Source organism: Parambassis ranga, chromosome 3 (assembly GCF_900634625.1).
Source record: "Parambassis ranga chromosome 3, fParRan2.1, whole genome shotgun sequence".
NCBI classification, from domain to species: Eukaryota; Metazoa; Chordata; class Actinopteri; family Ambassidae; genus Parambassis; species Parambassis ranga.
This window is the reverse complement of record NC_041024.1, coordinates 8,610,793-8,630,603: the sequence shown is the minus strand read 5'-3', so window position 1 is coordinate 8,630,603 and position 19,811 is coordinate 8,610,793. Positions and strand designations below refer to the sequence as shown.

The 19,811-nt window shown below is 38.2% G+C and overlaps 1 protein-coding gene across 1 annotated transcript in view; it reads right to left on the bottom strand.

The window, feature by feature from the left end:
- LOC114433767 (protein diaphanous homolog 3-like) overlaps positions 1-19,811 on the bottom strand; it is a 114,939-nt gene that overhangs the window by 82,844 nt on the left and 12,284 nt on the right. The window contains exons 5-17 of the mRNA XM_028402434.1: positions 19,019-19,149; positions 12,578-12,652; positions 12,210-12,279; positions 10,728-10,864; positions 10,317-10,422; positions 7,645-7,755; positions 7,068-7,186; positions 6,743-6,859; positions 4,687-4,805; positions 4,532-4,596; positions 3,469-3,573; positions 1,799-2,122; positions 665-779 (exon numbers count right to left, since the gene is read on the bottom strand). Coding sequence (XP_028258235.1) covers positions 665-779; positions 1,799-2,122; positions 3,469-3,573; positions 4,532-4,596; positions 4,687-4,805; positions 6,743-6,859; positions 7,068-7,186; positions 7,645-7,755; positions 10,317-10,422; positions 10,728-10,864; positions 12,210-12,279; positions 12,578-12,652; positions 19,019-19,149 — 1,594 coding nt within the window. The remainder of the gene's footprint in view (positions 1-664; positions 780-1,798; positions 2,123-3,468; positions 3,574-4,531; positions 4,597-4,686; positions 4,806-6,742; positions 6,860-7,067; positions 7,187-7,644; positions 7,756-10,316; positions 10,423-10,727; positions 10,865-12,209; positions 12,280-12,577; positions 12,653-19,018; positions 19,150-19,811) is intronic.

The window sequence follows — 19,811 nt, the reverse complement described above, 5'->3', positions numbered from 1 at the left end:
GGCAAATGTGACAAAATCTCTTGCTAACTCCCTACTCTGGATTTAATCATTCCAACAACTGTGTACATGGATATTGCACATAATACTAGCCATACTAATGTGTGAAAATATAAGTGTGTGTGCATGCAGCACTACCGCCAGTCATACTTGCCAACAAAAGTCCAAAATACCATGACACCTTGATTCAGCAGGGACTGCTGACTGCTATCCAGTAGCTACTTAACTATTAAAACAAATGGCATTAGACACTGCAGTAGCATATGCAGATAGAGTGAAGCAATTCTCCATAGACAGAGATCCCTCTGTATATCTGAAATTTAGCATTCAAATGACTACCACGTGCACCTAAAATAGCAGAGTTCAACCGTTCTAGCTCAGCTAGAAACACTGTCATTTCCATCCCTAGTATCATTATGAGCCACCATTATGAGCCACAAAGCTGAGAACATGAGACAGATGAGAAGTAGAAAGTAGAAGTTGAAAGGGGAACAAGTTGCTCTAAATAGCCAACATAATTTAAACTACATAATTCACACAAATGTCTGTAAAAATGTCTGTATGTCAATGCCATCTAAAGCCTTTTAGGAGACAAGTACAGAAGCTTGGTCAATTGATACTAAATCAATAAGTGAAAAAAAAAAAAAAAAAAAAAAAAGAGCCTAACCTGTTCTTTGGGAGCCGAAAGTATGAGCAACTCTGCTGAGCAATTCTGGCTTTGCATACTGGTCCTCATCAGCAAGCACCCAGAAACTATTCTCAGACATTTCCTGGGGACGAATCTGAAAACAGATATCCATTTAACGTTTCATTATTCTTGTGCTTCTACCATTAACATACAGTAAAGTATTAGTACAGCATCATTTACAAGTAAAGGTTTCAATGTAATTCACAGTCCAGTAAGGCATGTTGTGTTTTTTTAAAATGGACAAATGGTTACCACTAATCTTGATGTCAAGGAGAGCACCATTTTTACATTGAAAGGGAAATTTAGAGCAAGAAATATACTGTTCCATGGACTTGATGGACCAAAATCAGACTAGAGTGAATGTTGGGCTTAGAGTCTCATTAGTGTCACAGGCAAAAGGTAACACTAAGGTACTCTGCTACATGTGTAAGCTAGTTTGATACCACAGGAGAGTAATTATTATGTATCAAAAGTGACAACCTAGTAGTATGTCAAGGCATTGCTGTTGCAAGGTAGCGGGTGGGCAACAGTTGGAAGTTTGATTTCCTTTCAAACTTAAGAACCATATGTGGGATCTCCTACAGCTGTGCAGGTCCCCTTCGTATCCTACTAAAAGGTACGTGAAATTTCTAACATAAGGTTTCATTTACTAAACATCTGTGCTGATGTAAAGCCAAGATTAAATTATTAATCAAATCACAAACTAACATCACTTGTGTGTGAACTAATATTTCTCTGTGGACAGCAACATCTGTAGTGGTACCACACAGGCTGCTCTGACAATAGCACCTGATCATCTGCTATTTTCAATTATTACTAACTTGGCACAAAGGTAGGTAAGTTGTTGTTTATTTTTTTTGAAAAACATCTGTACTGTTACATTGCTGCCAATAAGCATCAGGACAAAATACAGTAGGGAGCAGAGAAAGGGGCAGCCTTTCTAGATAACTGGCCTACATTTAATGTTTTTGACCTAAAAGTTTCTGTACAGCAGCTAAGAGGGAAATTCTTCCTTTAAAATATATGTCAATCAATACAAAATCTATATATTTTTTGACAGTAACGTATTAATTTTACTGCATTGTACTGACTTGTTTTCTCCCTTGGTCTTACCTTGGACCAGTTGAGGCGCTTCATGGAGATCTCTGGCTTGAATTCCTTCTTAGGCCTGAGGCCATAAGGCAGTGTGTGTTGGGTTGGGGAGCCCAGTCCACCCCCAAATCCTAGAGGAGGTGGTGGTGGGGCACCAAATGGAGGAGGCAATCCAGGTGGAGGGGGTGCAGCAGGACACCCAGGTAAGGGAGGCGGTGGAGGTGGAGGTGGGGGAGGAGGCACCCCAGGTGGGGGAACAGGGGTTGAGGGCCCAGTTGGTAAGGCTGATGAAGATAATGCCTGTCCCACATGAGGAGAGGTCATACCCAACGGTACAGCTCCAAACTGGAAACAGATTTATGCAAATGTATATAAGACTTTTCCAAACAAAAGATTTTTCTTTGGCTAAAGATGACAGCTGAAGTTTCCCTAATTGCAGCAAAGCAAACGGTATTCTAAAATTAAAGAAATGATTTTGCAAGAAAAGCATTGCCAATTAAATACCCAGGATGAAGAGCTGCCTTGAAGCAATATGCATAAGACAAAGATGATGTTGATCATTATCAAATATCAGTCACCAACTCCCAAAGTCTGCAGCTTAAGGCCTTGTGCCATAAAAACTCAACTCCAACTTTAAAACCAAAATTAAACACATTTATAAAACTGTGTTTTCACACATCACTAGATCTAAAGAAAAAATGACATTTGACAGAAAAACAAATGGAAGCAGAACTATTGGATTTGTAGTATACTTTACTGGCTGATATCACTGCTATGGATAATGAAGGCGTGTTCTCTCAGCCATTCAGCAAAGGCCAAATGCTCATAAACGGTCTGGATTCTGTTCAGAATACACCCACAATTATTTGTTTTTTCCAAAGCTAAAAATCAAATGTTATAACCGGGCCTACAAGCTTTTTAAATTGTATCATAGAGAGCAAATGGCTTATTGATCCATGTACCAGTTTTAGATTAAAGACACACACTATAAGGTCAGCTCTGGGCCCTTATTCTGCCACTGCCTCTACAGGGAAGAACACCTTTCCTGAATTAACAAGTGTGTATGTCAGTGTGTCCCTGAGAGTAAGACTGACACAAACATAGACAAAGATGTACAAAGCCAAAAGGACTCTGTGTGTGTGTGTACCCGCACTGGTTAAATGTACCATCGCCATTTGAAGGTACTATTTGAGTATTCATTCTGTGTTTGCTCTCTCAAATTGAAAAATTATCGGGAAAATAAAAAAGGAGTTCTCTTCCCCTTTCTGAGTGTGTAGTTATCTTGCAGTGCCAGGGTGAGGAAGAAACTCTCTAGAGAGTTAGTGGGGGTGCAGGGTTTTAGAGAGCCCCAGAAGTGAGGCTGAAGGGGTTGTCAGAATAAATTGCTTTTAGAACAATTTCCTGTTATGGGATAGAGATCAGAGAATTAGAAATGGCCAACATGGAGGACTGGTCAGTGTTCTCATTAGACTTAGTGTCAGCTAGCCAGTAGAGCAGCCTCCATGTCAAACCAAACAGCAGGCTCCAGTGAATAAAACCCCCACCCCCATTCCCATTTTGCACCCAAAAATTAGAAGAACATATCATAATGAAAAGTAAAAAAATATGTAATTCTTTGCTAGATTTGGAGGGTTATGTAACCCAGTGTTTTCTCACATAAAACATAAAAATATACATTGCAGGTCATATACCTGGGACCTGAAGGCCTGTAGCTCTGCTTGGAGTTCAGCTATTTTTTCTTCACACTTCACCATCTGAGCCTGTGCCTCCTGTCTGCTTAGAAATTCCTCATCAAACTAAAGACAGAAACATGTTTTAAGATTAATCACACAATCATTATTTAATTATGAATCCACAGAACAAGGATATAATAAATAGTCTATACACACATCTGGCAGTGTAATATTTGATAAAATGAATAAACAAATTCACCTTGATTATACTCATTTACTGACTCACATTAAAGTGAGTCAGTCAGTCCATTTGACATCAAGTATTATACAATCATCGCTGTGTGTGTAATGCAGTCCCTTTGCTTCACCTTCACTCATCAAAATGTGCAGCAGACTGTAAAATTTTATTTTTGAATATTATTAAAAGTAAGAAAAAAACAACACTCACAATAACATTTAAGCATTTTTAGGTCAGTCTGATTATTAGTCCAAAACAAAGATGTCATATTCTGCAATGCTCAATTTTGGGCTAACTAATGGTTGTTGTTAGGGATGTCCCGATCCAATCACGTGATCGGAAATCGGGCCCAATAACGTGATTTCAGACTCGATTGGAATCGGACGTTACCTCCCGATCAGGACTCGGATATATATTTATTAGGGCTGTCAAAGTTAATGCCTCCTGTGGAGGGGGGGGCTCTGTGTCTTGTACTGTACACACATACACGTTTTGCTTGCAATAACAGGCAAAGTCATTGCAGTATCATTTATTTGGCGCAAAGGTGCAGGATTGCACAAATGACTGCAATGAGTCACTTGCTATTTGCCTTTGTAGAGAAGCCTAAAAGTATCGGATCGGGACTCGGTATCGGCAGATACTCAAAATCAAATGATTTGGACTCGGACTCGAGGGCAAAAAAACCTGATCAGGACATCCCTTGTGTATTATTTTTAAGCAAACCCAAATGAATTATCATGTTATGTTTGCTTTAGGTTATGTTTTATTTTAATATAACATATTAGCAGAAATGCCTTCATGCTATGTTTTGTAATAAAAGAAATGTGCGGTGAAGTTACTTGCCTTTTCTGCCAGTTCTGAAGATCTTTGTTCATACTCATCTAATCGAGCTTTATCCACACACACCTCTGAAATAAAAAAAAGTGCAGTAAATTAATTATCAACACTCTATTGAAAAGGCTGTAATATGAATGAACTCCCAGAAACATATGACTTGCCTAAGAGGTGGCTGAAGTCAACATCGAGGCGCTTGCGGTAACTGAAGTCAGGGTCAGTGCCACTACGGTGAAGGACAATTTGAGAAACACATTCTTCGATGATCTTAAAGTACTGGGGCCTAGAAGTCAGATATGGGAGGAAAAAGGAAGTTATGAAGAAAAAACAAAGTTAATTAGTAAAGCTTAACTGCATTGATTTTTGGAGCATTAGCATAATGTAATGTGCATGCTAATGTTAGATAAGCTCTTTTGGTCTACTTAAACAATCATCACTAAAATCACTAAACAGCCTTTTATTCACCACTTACACCTTAGTGTAAGTACTCTTTTGATGATACTGAACAGAGAGCACATATCAACTTATAAGGTATTGCAAAGTAACTGCAGCTAATTGCATATAGTTTCATTGACACCTTGATCTCAGAATAATTAAGGTCAATCCTCAATAAACACAAGGAAACATAATGCAACAAATGACACACAAGAATGTGAGCCACAGAGCTACAGCAAGTTAAAGTGTCTGTTTGATCTGTTCATTATCTTACAACAGTGCAGCTGAGAGTCTTAATCCCTTCCACACCAAATCATTAACTGATACTTTGATACTTACAAACAGTGATTAATCTGGGACATTAGCTTCTACTTCCTCCAAAAACAATTTTGAGACTAGATCTGATAAGGCACACCCTGTATACGCTTTTGAAGATGTAGTGCATGATGGAATGATGATCTAAATGCATGTTACCCATCAAGCAACAGGCTTCTATTTATTATTCTGTGACACCAATACAATTACTATTGCAATTACTATTACAAAGTACACCAGTCAATCACAATCTTAGTCCCAATGTGCCACAGTCATTACCAAACTCTGTATATTCAGAGTATCCGTCTTACCAGGATACATATGATATGTATATATACACAATACCTCAATATGTAAATAATCAAAGGCTTGACAAGCTTGTAGCACCTTATTAGCTTCTACCCATATGTAGTACCTATATAGCTTAGAATCTAAGCTATATGGGACCGCCATTAATCAGTTTTTGAAGGAGGGTTTATCGAATGGTCAAGTGAATAATAGTTTCTGCAGTCGAGTGTAGAGAATAGAAGATAATTTCAAATATTGAATTTTTTGCATGAAGCATACAACTCCTCCTGCAAGCTGTGTGGTTCAACAGGTCAACGGTAAGAAGATAAATAAAAAATATTGTGTAGTCTAGACATTTTTATTGAACACAAGGGGCAGTAATATGTGTCTTTGTGAATACATTAGCTATTCTTACACTGTTGCAAATGTTCTTCAAACATATGGCTCTAATGGTAGCAGTCATAAAAGTACTTGTGTTAACATTTCAGATAAGGGAAATTAATCAGGCACAGCCAGAGCAAAGTGCCAGAGAGGTGTTGATTTTGGGTAAAAGAAAACTGCAGGTGTTGCATTTCATATTCTTCAGATAAAAGCTCCGTCTTTTGATCAAGCAAAGGTTTAAGTCACACCCAACTGTGAGAGAACCAACATAAAATAAGCCTTTGAAAAGTACCATTAATAGGAGATGAGAAATGCTCTGGAGCCATGGATGCTGTAGATGGCTTGGAGATGAAAGAGAAAGCATTCTCTTTGTTAGCCAATGTCATCGCAAGGGTTTAAGCCTGAAGGAGTTAGACCCCCACATATCACAAGCTCTTCACCAGTGTGCATCATTAACAGCATTCAAAAGAGCTCAGACCTTTGCATGTGGCTGCATCTAGATTCTAGATAAAATATGATATTAAAACACTGACCAAATACTGCAAGTCATCCTCGTTATCATAGAGACCTTACGTTGTAATACCCCATACTTCTAACTGAGGCAAAGTTCCCTAGTCTATAAAGACAAGCTGAGTAATAGAGCCAATTAAAGGAAATGTATAGAGAGTCTAGGTCATGATAACTGTGGATAGATAAAGGAAGCAGAAAATGAATCATATAAAGAGCATGAAGTGGGAAGAAAAAAAAAGACATTTACATTATGAATATGTATGTGTGCGTGTGTGTGCTGCTGATATTTACCTGACCAAGTGGTCATTGCGTATAAGCATCAGGTGCTGCAGTATAGAGAGGAAATAGGGCTCTGCACTGCTGTCCTTTACCATGCTCTGCACAATACTGAAAACATCCCCTGCATCAGTGCAAGGAGTCAAGGAAATCAACATTGCTAAAAAAAATTGACACCACTTTAAGTACTAGTGTTTTTGTTGCTCGAATAATTGACTTATAATATTATTATACTTATTATAATATACAATAAGCAATACTAAAGTCTATATTTGCTATTTTTATAAAAGAAACAGACTGAATTAGAACTTGAAGTTTCTGTTTATAATGAGAAGGATATTCCAGTTCACTCTTGATGTCTTCCAACCTATGAGAGAACTCCATCATATCCTCCTCTTTGTGCTCCTCAAATACCTTAAGCTGAATGTCCAGGGCCTCATTTCTGATTGCCATCAGTTGCTAGAGATGGATAAAAGGTACAAAACAAACACAAGGGTAATATGATGCAAATAGATAAAACAATTCTGCAAAAAAAAAATAGCAAGAAAAGCTCAAGTAATGACAAGGAGCTTATTCTAAGCACCATCATTACTCTTCATGATATACAGGTGTGAGCACCAGCATTTGACTTTAATTTATTTGGTGTCTTGGCAGCAACAGCAGCATTGTTTACAAGAGATAAACATGTTAGGTAGATGGTATAAAATCCAGTAGGAAGGTTATTAGGCCAGACACTGGAAACTTTATTGGTTCCTGGCTGCTTCACAGGCAGAGGACGTGCAAACTCTCCTCTGTGATTCATAAATTATTTGCTAGAGCAAATCAACAATATTTCATTGAAGTGGACAACTCATTTAAATATTAATCCAAGGTGAGTGTGAGTTTATATTGTGTGTGTGTGGTTATGTTTTGCTTACCGGCAATATCTCTTTCAAGCCGCAGCGCATGAATTCATTTCTAACGTGGAGCCTGAAGTCCAGCTCATCAGGAGATGTTACTAAAGCATTGATGAGCTGCATGCATGCCACCTGCAACATGAAGGGTACAAAGAACAAAGGGACACAGAGAGAAAGAAAGGGAGAAAAATGAGAGAAAGAAAGAGAAGATGGACTTCTTCTTCCAGAAGATGATGAAAAGCATTCTGGCATGCATTCTAAATGAATTATGTCCCTTGGATGCACAGGACCATAACTAATGCATGTCTATTTTCTCCAGTCACCAACCAGGGGGGTGGTTTTAATATTAATGCAACAACTGCATCCCCCCACACACAAAACTAGCTAACAGTCTATTTAAGGGCAAACTCGCTCTTTTGGAAGGTGTTTTTCACTCCCTTCTGAGTGTGGTTTACTACGCAGGCACCAGTGCATCCTGTGACTCTTCAACTAACTGAGCAAACACCAACAGAAAAATCAATTATTGATCACTAAAGCACTCCAGTCATGTGTGAAAAGAGGGTATGGTGATGCTAGATATTCAGATGCCTTGAGGATCATTGTCAGTTTTAAAAAGCACTCTTTACTGTAAAATTCAGCCTTATATTATTAACTATTATAATAGTATAATCCAAGTAGGATTTTAATAAATACTACATATTTCTTAAAATATGGAGATAAAGACATTTACAATATAGTATATCTGGCATTTGTTCATTTTGATGTTTTTTATTTTGTGTATAAATATATAAATATATAAATATTATTGTACAATATATTGTGTATATTTACACTTTTCTTAAAGGCCTTCAGGGGAAACTGTGTATAAATGTCCTAAAGAGGGATGGAACACCTTTAGCCACACATTGCTATGCTTAGGGTAACAGTATTTGTGCTTCAATAACAGATGGGATCAAGAGGGATTTGTATTGTCTATCAGAAAGTGGGAAGTAATAACAAAGCATCAATAAAACCCAGCTATGTACAAAAAGGCTGTAACCACAGATGAGTTTTGTGTATTTGTTTGCCTGTGTTTGAAGGAAGTTTTACTTTAAGTGCATTTCTAAATCCTTGTTGTCATTTTGTATTTCCTTTTTGTCAATGCCCCCTTCCAAAACTAAATCTTTTCCTTACTTACTGTCTTTCACTACTGCTCCTTGCCTCTCACCTTTCTATCCCTACAGTTTTGCACCTATCAAAGCACAGCAAACAGAGTGCTAATCCTCTAATGATACAGTAATACTACAGAGGGTGAGATATAATCTTTTAATTAAATTTACCACTGGCCATTGCATGAGAATACAAAACAAAGGAACACACTGTTGTACCTGAATGTGTGGGTGGTAAGATACTGTGTGAATTTACACTCCTGCCATTCCTAAACTACAGATTAAAAAAGAAAAAATGCAGACAGCATATTTGTCCACGGATTACAGTATTGACACAAACTATTGTTGTCCCGAATGCATACGATAATTAAATGGGCAATTTGTTTGGGCAGGCAATACTGTAAAAAGTATAAGAAAGGATTGAGAGTTATGGTTTAATGTAAAACAAAAGAAAGATTTTGTTTTACATAGCTTCGGGAATGTAGTTTTTATGCTTTAGGGATTTTGTTTTGTTTATATTTGTTTTGCAGATTTCATTCTGTTCAGTTGTTTGTTTGTTTGTTTGACTCTTTTGTTGTCATCCAGAGTAACGTGACTCTGGATGATGTCTTGTCAACACAAAAAGTACAGATTAAGATTTGCAGTTCTGTCTGTGTTGAATCAGAATCACATGAATTAAAATAGACAGTAAAAAAGACAGCCTTATTGAAGTATCTGGTAATGACAGGATGATTGGCTGCAAGGAAAAACATTTTTTAACTACACATAATGATGTGTCCTCTTATCATTACCACATTTGTCTGAGAAAGTTTTTTCGCCAGTAAAGGTGTTTATAATGTAGACAAGAGGTCTTCAACAAGGGGTCCGTGACCCCTATGAGGTCCCAGGTACTGAAGGGGGCCATGAATCATGTTTGATTAGGTAAGTTCTCATTTTTTTTTTATTATAAATAAATACACAATACAATATGTTGTAGTGAATGGATTGTATCAGCTGTCGAGATAATGTATGTTTAAAAACAGCAGTGGCAAGGCCACATTAGTCACTGTACCTTGCACATGTTTAAAATAAAAAACTTACGTTACAGTGTGTTCATGGTGTATTCACTGAATACAAGTGAATCATAAGGACACAAGATCTATCCTATTTATTGTGGCATGTGGTAAATCAATAACTGTAGTAGTCTACATTCCTGCTTCTTTTCTGTTACTGTATTTAAAAACTAAACCTAAGCTTCAACATGAACACATTCTTCCTCACACTTGACACTTTGTAAACTACAGTAGCAATATTGTGATTTTAAATACCCGACAAATAGTTTTAAATAAAATATGAGTGAATAGCAAAAGCAAAAAAATTTTTGGAAAAGAGACTAAATCACAGTAAAGGTTGCATTAATTATAAATACAAAACAATTGAAAGACCCCCTTCCTGGCTGAGACTTTGTTGAAATGGTCGAAATCCTAAAGACAGTGTATGTATTTCCAGTGCAATGTGAGGAAAAAGAACTAGGTGTCAGGAGGGGTGTATGTACTTTGCACTTACTTGTAATTGAACTGAGCGATCTCTTAGTCCTTGCACAATCGGACTGAACCTCTCAGTGGCTCGCCATTCCCCTGCTGTGGTGATGGCTTCAAGGACCTTCTCCAAACTAAATGAGACCATGAAATGCATGAGTGAACAATTGGGGGAAAAATGAAGTAATACATTTATTTATGGGGACTCTGAACATAAGTTCTCTCCGTCTATACAGTATCCAAGGTTCCCCAGAGAAAGCGAGGGACCCTGGCTGGCACTTGGAAAAAAAATTACTTTACAGACCTACAGTATGCTTCTGTAATTGTTCAGTTAGGTTTTAGCTATTTTTACTGCAGTTACAAAAGACAGTGCTGGATAATCACTATCATTTGTCATAGTTAGCCACTTTTGTACAAATTGAAAAAAAAAAAGACCTACGTGTTCTCTTCGCCTACGATGCAGATGGCTGACAACAGTTTTACCACGTCCGTCATCATGGCAGATTGGCTGGGATCAATGGCTCTTGCCAGTAAAGCAAGACTTTTCTCCTCCCCCAAAATTCGATCTAAGCCATACTACAACAGAAAAAACACACAACAACTCAAATATGCTATAATTTAAACTATAGCAAACAATACGAATACACATAAAGAAATGTAACAAAACTGTAATTACTGCTGAATAAGGACAGTTTTGGATAAATCTATATTACTAGTTATTAACCATAATCTATATACCTTTAAAGTAACATTGTACCTTAGCAAACCAAATCTGTAAATTACTGGGTTTTCTTGAAACAGCCAAGTTGTTCAAAGGATAATTTCACAGTGTGGTAACTTCTAGTATTATATTATTATGGCATAGGTGACAGACAATAAGAAATATGTGTGACACATGAAGGCAGGAGGAGAAAAGCTGTGCTGACAGCTGGCAGAGGACACCTGTCTTCTTGGCAGTGTAGATACCTTCCCTCCCAAGATGCCTCTCTAGCCAGGGAAAGGTCTGGACTGACAGAGAGGCCTACGGGTAAATGCTGGCGTCTGGCGCCTGTTGAGACGCAGGATTACATGAGACCTTACAGCACACTTTGTGCCAGAGGGGCCGTATATCTGTCTCAGCTGGGTTTTAGCTCCATGTGGCAAGATTTTTTTTTTCCCTCTGTAGCTACACGTGGCTAACAGGACACAAGAAGGAAAAGCACATTTACAACGGCTTAGGCCTTGGCAATAAATTAACATTATTTCTACTGACCTTAAGTGGTTTAATTTTATCACAATATTCTAATTTTTTTCACAAGAATTTCGATTAAATTGAAGCTGAGTTCAAAAACAAACAATTTAAATAATGACAAAATGAGTTATAAAGGTTTCTGAAATATTAAAACTTCCACATTGTCAGTCTCTTTTAAAAAAAGTTTAGGAATAACATATTATCTGACAACAATTCATTTATTTTCAATTTAGCTTTTAATGTCTTATCAAAATGCCTTTTTATTCCAATTTCTTCTTTAGTTGATTTGTTTTCTGTGACACATCCTTTGTGTTAAACAACTGTCTGTCCTTTTATGTCTACTGCCCACAATGTTTGTTGTAGATTTGAACAGAACACAGAAGAGAGTGAGAGTACATTTCACATAATGCAATATATCAAATTATGGCTGTGTTTAAGGCTCAGTATTCATTCGTGTCACGGTAGATCACTGCACCGAAACAACATTTTGTGTGTGTTTCAGAAAAGAAGATATTTCAAGAAATTTCAAATTCTGGTCCTAGTACTAGTACACCCCCACCTCACATGTCCCATTTGTCAATTTATAAAGGTCTGTCAAAAAGCAAACAGGCAGACATGCACATATCCCAAGACCACAAACATGAGTCATACTAGTTTAAAGGAGGAGTATCTTAACTAAAACCACTGTACCTTATTGTTCATAAAGGCTTTGAGACACTGGACAACTTTATGTTGGTTCCTTTTATCAAGCTTCTCTTGCCTAGAGGAAAAAAAACACAGAAATGAGGAGCAGATAGTCTCCAATTTACCTGAAGACTATAATAGCAGCTATATACTGTATGGACACTAAATGCATACATGATATTTAAACATGGGTGCTATCCTTCATACACAAGAACACTAAGAGAATAGTGTAAAGTTTGCTTAGAATGTGCTTCTGAAAAACGGTTAAAATGTACCAATGTAAACAGCACAATACTATTAATTTGAAAATAATCATTTGACCTCACAGAAACAAAAACATAAGACAGGACAGACGAGTGAGTGCATCAACTTACTGTTTCTTGAATAGCAACCTCTCCAAAATGTCCAGCAGCAATCCAAGACCCTCATGCCCAAAGCTCTGCACCCAACTGAAATAACAAACACTAAATCAATATCACAACAGTGTCAGACTGACAACTGACAACAACACTTTCATACTTATCAACCACAGTGGAAAGCTTTGTGCTGAAGAGGACGGAAGTAGTAGTAAACAGTAGGCTGCAGGCCTGAGAGAGGATTACTGAAACAGTATAGGAGGGAAACGAAGAATGGAAAACACCTTAACACGGTGGGAAATGATATCTGATTATCATATAGCAGATAATATAGGCATAAGGTATTTTGGTACTGGAATTAGTTGTTACCTGGACCTTTTCCATTATATCTGTAGTAAACTTTCATTTGTACTGCAAAATAAAATTCTACAGTATGCCTATATAATGTAACTAGTATGGCATAAGTATGCCTGTTTAAAATGTAGTCAGTAAATAAAACATATTTTATAAGACGTATTTTATAAGACTGGTATTTTGGAGTTGTATCTATCCAAAGAAGATTAAGCAACTTCATTTCCATCAAAATATGAAGGTTCTTTTCCTGCAGCTTTTAATGTGAAAGTTTTAGGACACATATTGAAAAGAACACCTTTTTTTAAGGTCTGTCCATCTTGTCAAGGAACTATCCTTTAGAAAAGGCAACTCTCTCACACTAACTCCAGCTGTATTCCATAAAAGCGTTGGTCACAATATTGGAGCATAGCAATAGGTTTAGATATACCGTATTTTCACGACTATAAGGCGCACCGAAAAGTCTAAAATTTTCTCAAAAGTCGGCCCTGCGCCTTATAATACGGTGCGCCTTGTGTATGGGTTGAGTACCAGACACGGGGACGTGGTACGTAAACTACGTACGCTGGCAGCAATTCACCAATCAGCTGAACAGTACGTCATACGTACACTACGTACACTAGCAGCGATGAACCAATCAGATGGATACTACATAACATACCGGTTCAGCCGATTGGTGAATTGCTGCCAGCGTACACTACCTACGCTGGCAGCAATCAGCTGAATGCTACGGTACTGGCGCAGCAACTTCCAGCGGATTACAGCTTCCGCGTTATGCAGTGACAACATTGCCAGCAAAAACATCCAGCCCAGCCACATCACCAACATGGATGAAGTCCACCTCACTTTCGAAATCCCCGTGAACCAAACTGTGGAGAGAATGGGGACCAGCACTGTATCAATACGGACTGTAGTGGTGGACTGGATGGTAATGGACAGAAACTTCCGCCTATGGAAGAGAAAGACTCTGCCTAAAGAAATGTTTCCAGCAGGAGTCTTTGTTAAGGAGAAATGAGGAGACGAGGAGTGGCTCAGGGAAGTTTATGTAAAGAGACCGGATGGTTTTTTTTCCACGCATCACCCTCGCTGCTGATCCGCAACTCCGCGTACGCCCGTCTCACCGCTGGTGTAAAAATACAAGCGAAGCAGATGAATTCATAGCTTGCCGTTATCCCGGGAGGGTTAACAAAGAACTCCAACCGCTGGACATCGGCGTAAACAAAAAAACAAAAGTAAAGTTGCGAGCGGTGTGGGAGCGATGGATGGCGGACAGCGAGCACAGCTTTACTGCGAGGCAGCGCCGGGCGAGTTACGTCAGTTATGTGAATGGATTGTGGACACATGGGCTGATGTTTCTGCAGTGACTGTTGCCCGAGCTTTTGTGAAAGCCGGCATAATTTCCGAACAATAATAATAATAATTTCCGAACAGCCAGCCGGCAACGTGTGTGGCTGTGACTCTGACAGCGATGAGAGGGAAGCTGGCAGGTTTGAACTCGCGCAGTTGTTTCCTGTTTATTGTTGTAATAAATGTTCTGTACAGTCAGCCACTGGTAAGGATGAATTAGGAATCACTGTGGTGCATCTGATTAAAATGCGGGACAACGTATATCCGAAGATGGTCTTTATTTATTAATAAAGTGTAAAGATAAAGTTGGAATCACAACAGGCATTCAGCGGCAGCCACTGCTCTGCCCATAGAAACACACACGCTGTTTCTCTGTCGCTGCCACCGTCGAGAGAGCGGCTGCACCGGCTCCTCGCTGATATCCAGCCGGTTTTTACTGAATTTACGTACTGGTATGTTTTAGCGTAACCTGCGCCTTGTAGTACGGTGCGCCTTGTATATGCGCTGAGGACAGAAATAGACCGTGTAACTGACACTGCGCCTTATAATGCGGTGCGCCTTATGGTCGCGAAAATACGGTAAATGAGGGCATGTATAGAGAATGCATAGTATATGCAAAATTATAAAATTATAAAATCAGTAACAAAAGTAACTCAGCAAAATAAAAGTTATTTTTATTTATATTTCTTTAACCCTCCATAGCGATATCTCAAATATTACCTGTGAAAATCCCCAAATCTAGACAGTTAAAATTTTATTGCCAAAGCCAAAGTGGTGCAGGTATCCTGTCTGTCTCCACTGACCTCTGTGGCTGAACTCAAAGGCTAAAACTAAACAAAAAATGATAAACAAATAAATTAATAAGGACACATAAGAACACATGCAAAAGGTAGACTTTAGACCCTAAGGTATGCAAAGTGACAGACAGTCTTGCCCTCCCTGACTCAACTTAAATAATATGCCCAACCATTAGCATTCACTGTGGCTGCTGTAATCAACAAGCTGCATGCCTCTCAGCATCAAGTCTATAGAAATTCCCATGGTGACATGATGGAATGAGAGGCTGTTATCTGAATTTAATGTATTGAAAAAAGTATACTGTGCCATTATGTATATTTGTCTTTTTGTCTCGCATTTTGTGTTTGGTGTAATGAACAACTAAGCCAGCTAGTCAGTATACACCACACTTGTCCAATTAAGGACAATGCAAATAGAATAAGCTGCCCCTGTCACATGGTTTCAGTGTCTTAAGTGTGTCTGTTCATACCTAGTGATTGACAACTGAGGTATTAACAGCATTTTAAAAACAAATGTCCAACAATGAATAGTAATGCTGCAATCCACCTTGGCACCTCTGAGCACCTTTCTGGAGATCTGCTCAGTTGTGAGCTCTCCTGCTGACAAGGTACAATATCCCCTGATTTATTAGTGATATATAGGCAAGGCCATTCAAACTAATACAAACTTTTGAAGTAAATGGTTAATTTAAAAAAATCACTGGATTAAGTTCTGTCTGATCTCAGTTATCATAAAAACATTTTCATTACTGCCTTCCTCTTACAAATAGAAGAAAAGCTAAAAAGCAATTTAGGCCTTCAAACCATCTATTACGAGTTTATGACTGTGTGTGACTATGTGCAAGTGTGTGACAGGGTCAGGAAAAAGCGAGGCTGACAAAAACTAAAGGAAGGAAAAGCTGCAGAGGCAAATAAGGCTCTTAGTTATGAGGGGGAAAAAATCCATTGAGGCTACACTACTGACTAGGCCTTGGCCCATGCCATTCTGGTTATGGAGTTGGCAAGGTGGCAGTTTTGACAAGGGTTTACCTGAAATGCATAGCCAAGTGGCAACTGTATGCTAGTTTTTCCATCATCAATACATGAGGGAGGGAGCAAAAGAACATAATCAACTGATCTATAGCAGGAATTATTGCAAAGAAAACCAACATGCCTGTATCATCAGGGTCTGCTGCCACAAATATGAATGGCATTTACCTTGAATTGCACACTTGTTGAAGAGAAACAGGTGACATAAAAGAGCTTCCAAATGTTGGGTTTTAAAAGTTTTGAAGGCCAGAAGGGGACCATGAAGGTTTTTCCACAATGTTGAAAAAATGTTTCATTCTCAAGAGCAATACCAGTCAGAAAGAGGCAATAATGTGTGTAAAGAGTGTGTCTTTTTGTCTTCACTGAATGTCATGTAAGAACTGGCCTTTTTGCAGGACAAGCGCTTGCCTACTTTAAGCTTACATTACCGGTATATGGAACTGTCCATCTGCAGTCTTGATGCTTATACTGTCTGTAAACACAGTTCTCCTTGTCCAGTGACACTCTGGGATTATTACAAATGCAAAATAGAAAGGCAGCATCATTTTGTGCGATTCTGTTATGGATAAAATGTAGATGAACTGAAAACTCAGGCTAAATCACTGAAATGCCCCTTTCTTTATCCTTACACAGTTAAGTGGTTTGTATTTGACATGCTCTCTGTCTAGACTGTAAAATGATTAAAGTATTTTATATTCTGTTTGCTAATCTAGCATGCTCTGGCAGCCCTTGGGTTTCATTAGTTCCTAACATCTGGCACCCCTCCTACATCCCAAATGAGAAAACTTCAATCACATTCTCTGCCTGAATGTCCTCAGTGTTTGGAGACGTGTCATGGAAAAATTATCCTAAAACTGTTTCCACATTTTTGCGCAGAAAAACTGCAGTTTTGCCTTACATCAGATTTCCTTTTAATATTGTTATTAGGTTTCTAGCGTCTCACACACAGGATGCAGAATTGATGTATATCTATACTACCACAGGAAAACAGATTTTAGGTTTACACAAAATTGACTACAACTATTCTGTATATACACATTCTGTATATAATACAGAATGAAGAAATACGAGTTATAACATTATAACTACGGTAGTTTAAAAAAAACTCTCTCCTCTTTTGGAGAAATGTAGCTCAAGGCGGTGGCTATATGTAAATCAACTCAGGCCATTTTCTGACCTGTGTTCTTACATAATTATTCCTTACTCTACACAATGTATACTAATATGTGTATCGACATATCATGACATGACTGCAGTATATTGATTAAACAGCAAAAAATAGCACCTCTCCTTTAGAGAAAGATACTACGGTAAACCCTTTTTGTAAAGATCCCACCCAAAAGTATTTGATTGTTGTGTTCTCTACCAAGTAAACAATGAGCAAACATAACATTAAAAATTATGAAACAATCAAATATCTGCAAGTTCCCCTGTAAATCCAGCTTCTTGCAACTATTGTGCAAGGAAGAAAGCAACTGTCAAAATTTTATATATATTGTTTCCCAAGTTGTGGATAAGATATCGTTGGCAATGTTTAGATAACAATTTCTAAAATAAAAATAAATAGTCATTAATGATCATTCTGAGACCACAAACATACTGTAATTACAGTTAGAGGCAAGAGGAGCACGGTAATATTAGACTGAGGGCTATCACCTCGAAAAGACACAGAGAAACAAGAGGCGAGCGAAAAAAGAAAAAAGAAAAAAGAAAACAAATTCATCATCCCATTCCCAGGGAAACAAAAACAGTCATAAATCAAAGAGAAAAATGAGGCGCCTTATCTGGCTAACTTCACAGCTAAGGTAGCTTGACTTCTAACGGAGTCTCAGGAGAATGCCTCCAAGGTTTCCAGGCAGAGCAACACAGTGTTGCACTCTGCTAAAGCGGTTATGAACCAGAAATAAAAAATTAACTTTAAAATGTTGTCCTGAGCATAGCAAGTTAACTGACTGAATGGGAGGGCTCTCGAGGGACAAGAGAAGGAGGAGGCTGAAGTCATGGCAATGTGGGACACCTGGAATAAAAAAAGAGGTCATTTTAAACAGTGAACAGTGAGCACCAAATGATGTCACTGTAGCAGACCGCAATAGTATCAATGTTTTAAAACTAGGCAATATATTTTTTTAATTGTCTCAAATTATAATGTATTAACACTATAAAAAAAATCGTGGTTGAATCTTTTATGTTTAATTTACAGGTGGTGTATTAGAAACAGAAAGAGGGTCCAAGGTTTCTATACATATTGGTGTAAGAAGAGGGACATTAAACTTTTCCCTCCTGTATAGTTAAACTGAACAAAATATATCTGGGGCCTTAAACCTGAAGGTCAGTTTTAATATAACATCAAAAACCAATTTCCACTTGTTTGTCAGATCCATTTATCAAATCCATTAAATACAATTGCATCTTGTGGCCTTGCTGGTCCTATGAGCTAGTACTGTGGCCTTCCTTTACAAAAACAGGGGGGAAGTAGGTGCGGCTGGGCGGATAAGGTATACAGGAGTCAAAGGCAAGCATCACATGGTGACACCCCAGAGCTGAGACAAGTATCAAATTACTCTGAGTCCGTCTGCTCTGCCAGAAAGAACCTGATGGGGAAGTATAAAAGTCTGCCAGCCTATACTAGTGGGATGCAACTGTTGAATTGAGGAAATGTGTGAGAGCTGTTTGCATCAGTGCCAAGAAAGTGACACTGATCAACCCCCAGGAACAGAGGCAGAAAAAAGCCTTTACTGCCAAACCAATCCGCTACTCAGCACTGTAATGGTGTTATTGGATATCAAGGGGTTACTGCTGTTGGCCGGATTCATGGTCCAGTCCAAACTGCGTCATTATACATGAGCCTGAAAACGCGTGGGGGCAGTCCATACTAAGAAGACACCTTGTTTGTTTAAAAGGGCTGAGCTTATTGCTACCAAATCTTGCACAATACCTGACGGGGTTGCTGGTGAGGGACACCCGCAATGAGTCCAGACAGGCAAACAGACGTTCGTCCATTACTCCTGACTTCAGCTCACCCAGGAATTCCTGGGGGGATATCTGATGGCTGCTTCTTAAGCTACCCTAGAAAAAAAGAAACGGAGAAGAAATCAGGAAAAGTGCACATCTTTGTCATGAGATTTAAATAATTATTGACAGAATCTGTACATTAAATGGAAAAATACATCCTTTGTATCTTCTATATTCAAAAGACAAAGCTGAAGCTATTTGGGATTTGAGTTGCAAAGTTGTTGTGATAAAGATTTAATTAATTATGCAGCAATACTAGATTCCGCAAAAGACTGTTAAAAAGTTGTGACCCAAAGTTGTTTTGTGCAAGAGAACAATGATGACTAGTAGGTCTTTTAATATATATGTGAGTGTTGTACTTATACAGCTAACTTGAGTTGAAAATGTGCATCATCTTTTCAGCATACTAATTTGGAAATAAAAACATGCTATATGTTTTTATAATCTTTATAACCTTTGTGATATAAGAATGAAAAGCCACATTTGGTTTCTTTCTTGGGGTTTTAAAGGCTAAAGTAAGTAAAACACAATTTCCTACACAGCAGGGAAACTGCAGACAAATCAAGTCTGGGGTCTGCAAGAAGCCGGCTGGTTATTTCATGCCAGCTCCTCCTACACCACAAATAGTCAAAAGGTCAACAATTATTTTGTGCAACAACATTCATGGAAATTGTTTCTCTACAAGGCCATCTACCAAATTCAAAAGCTAGGAACCA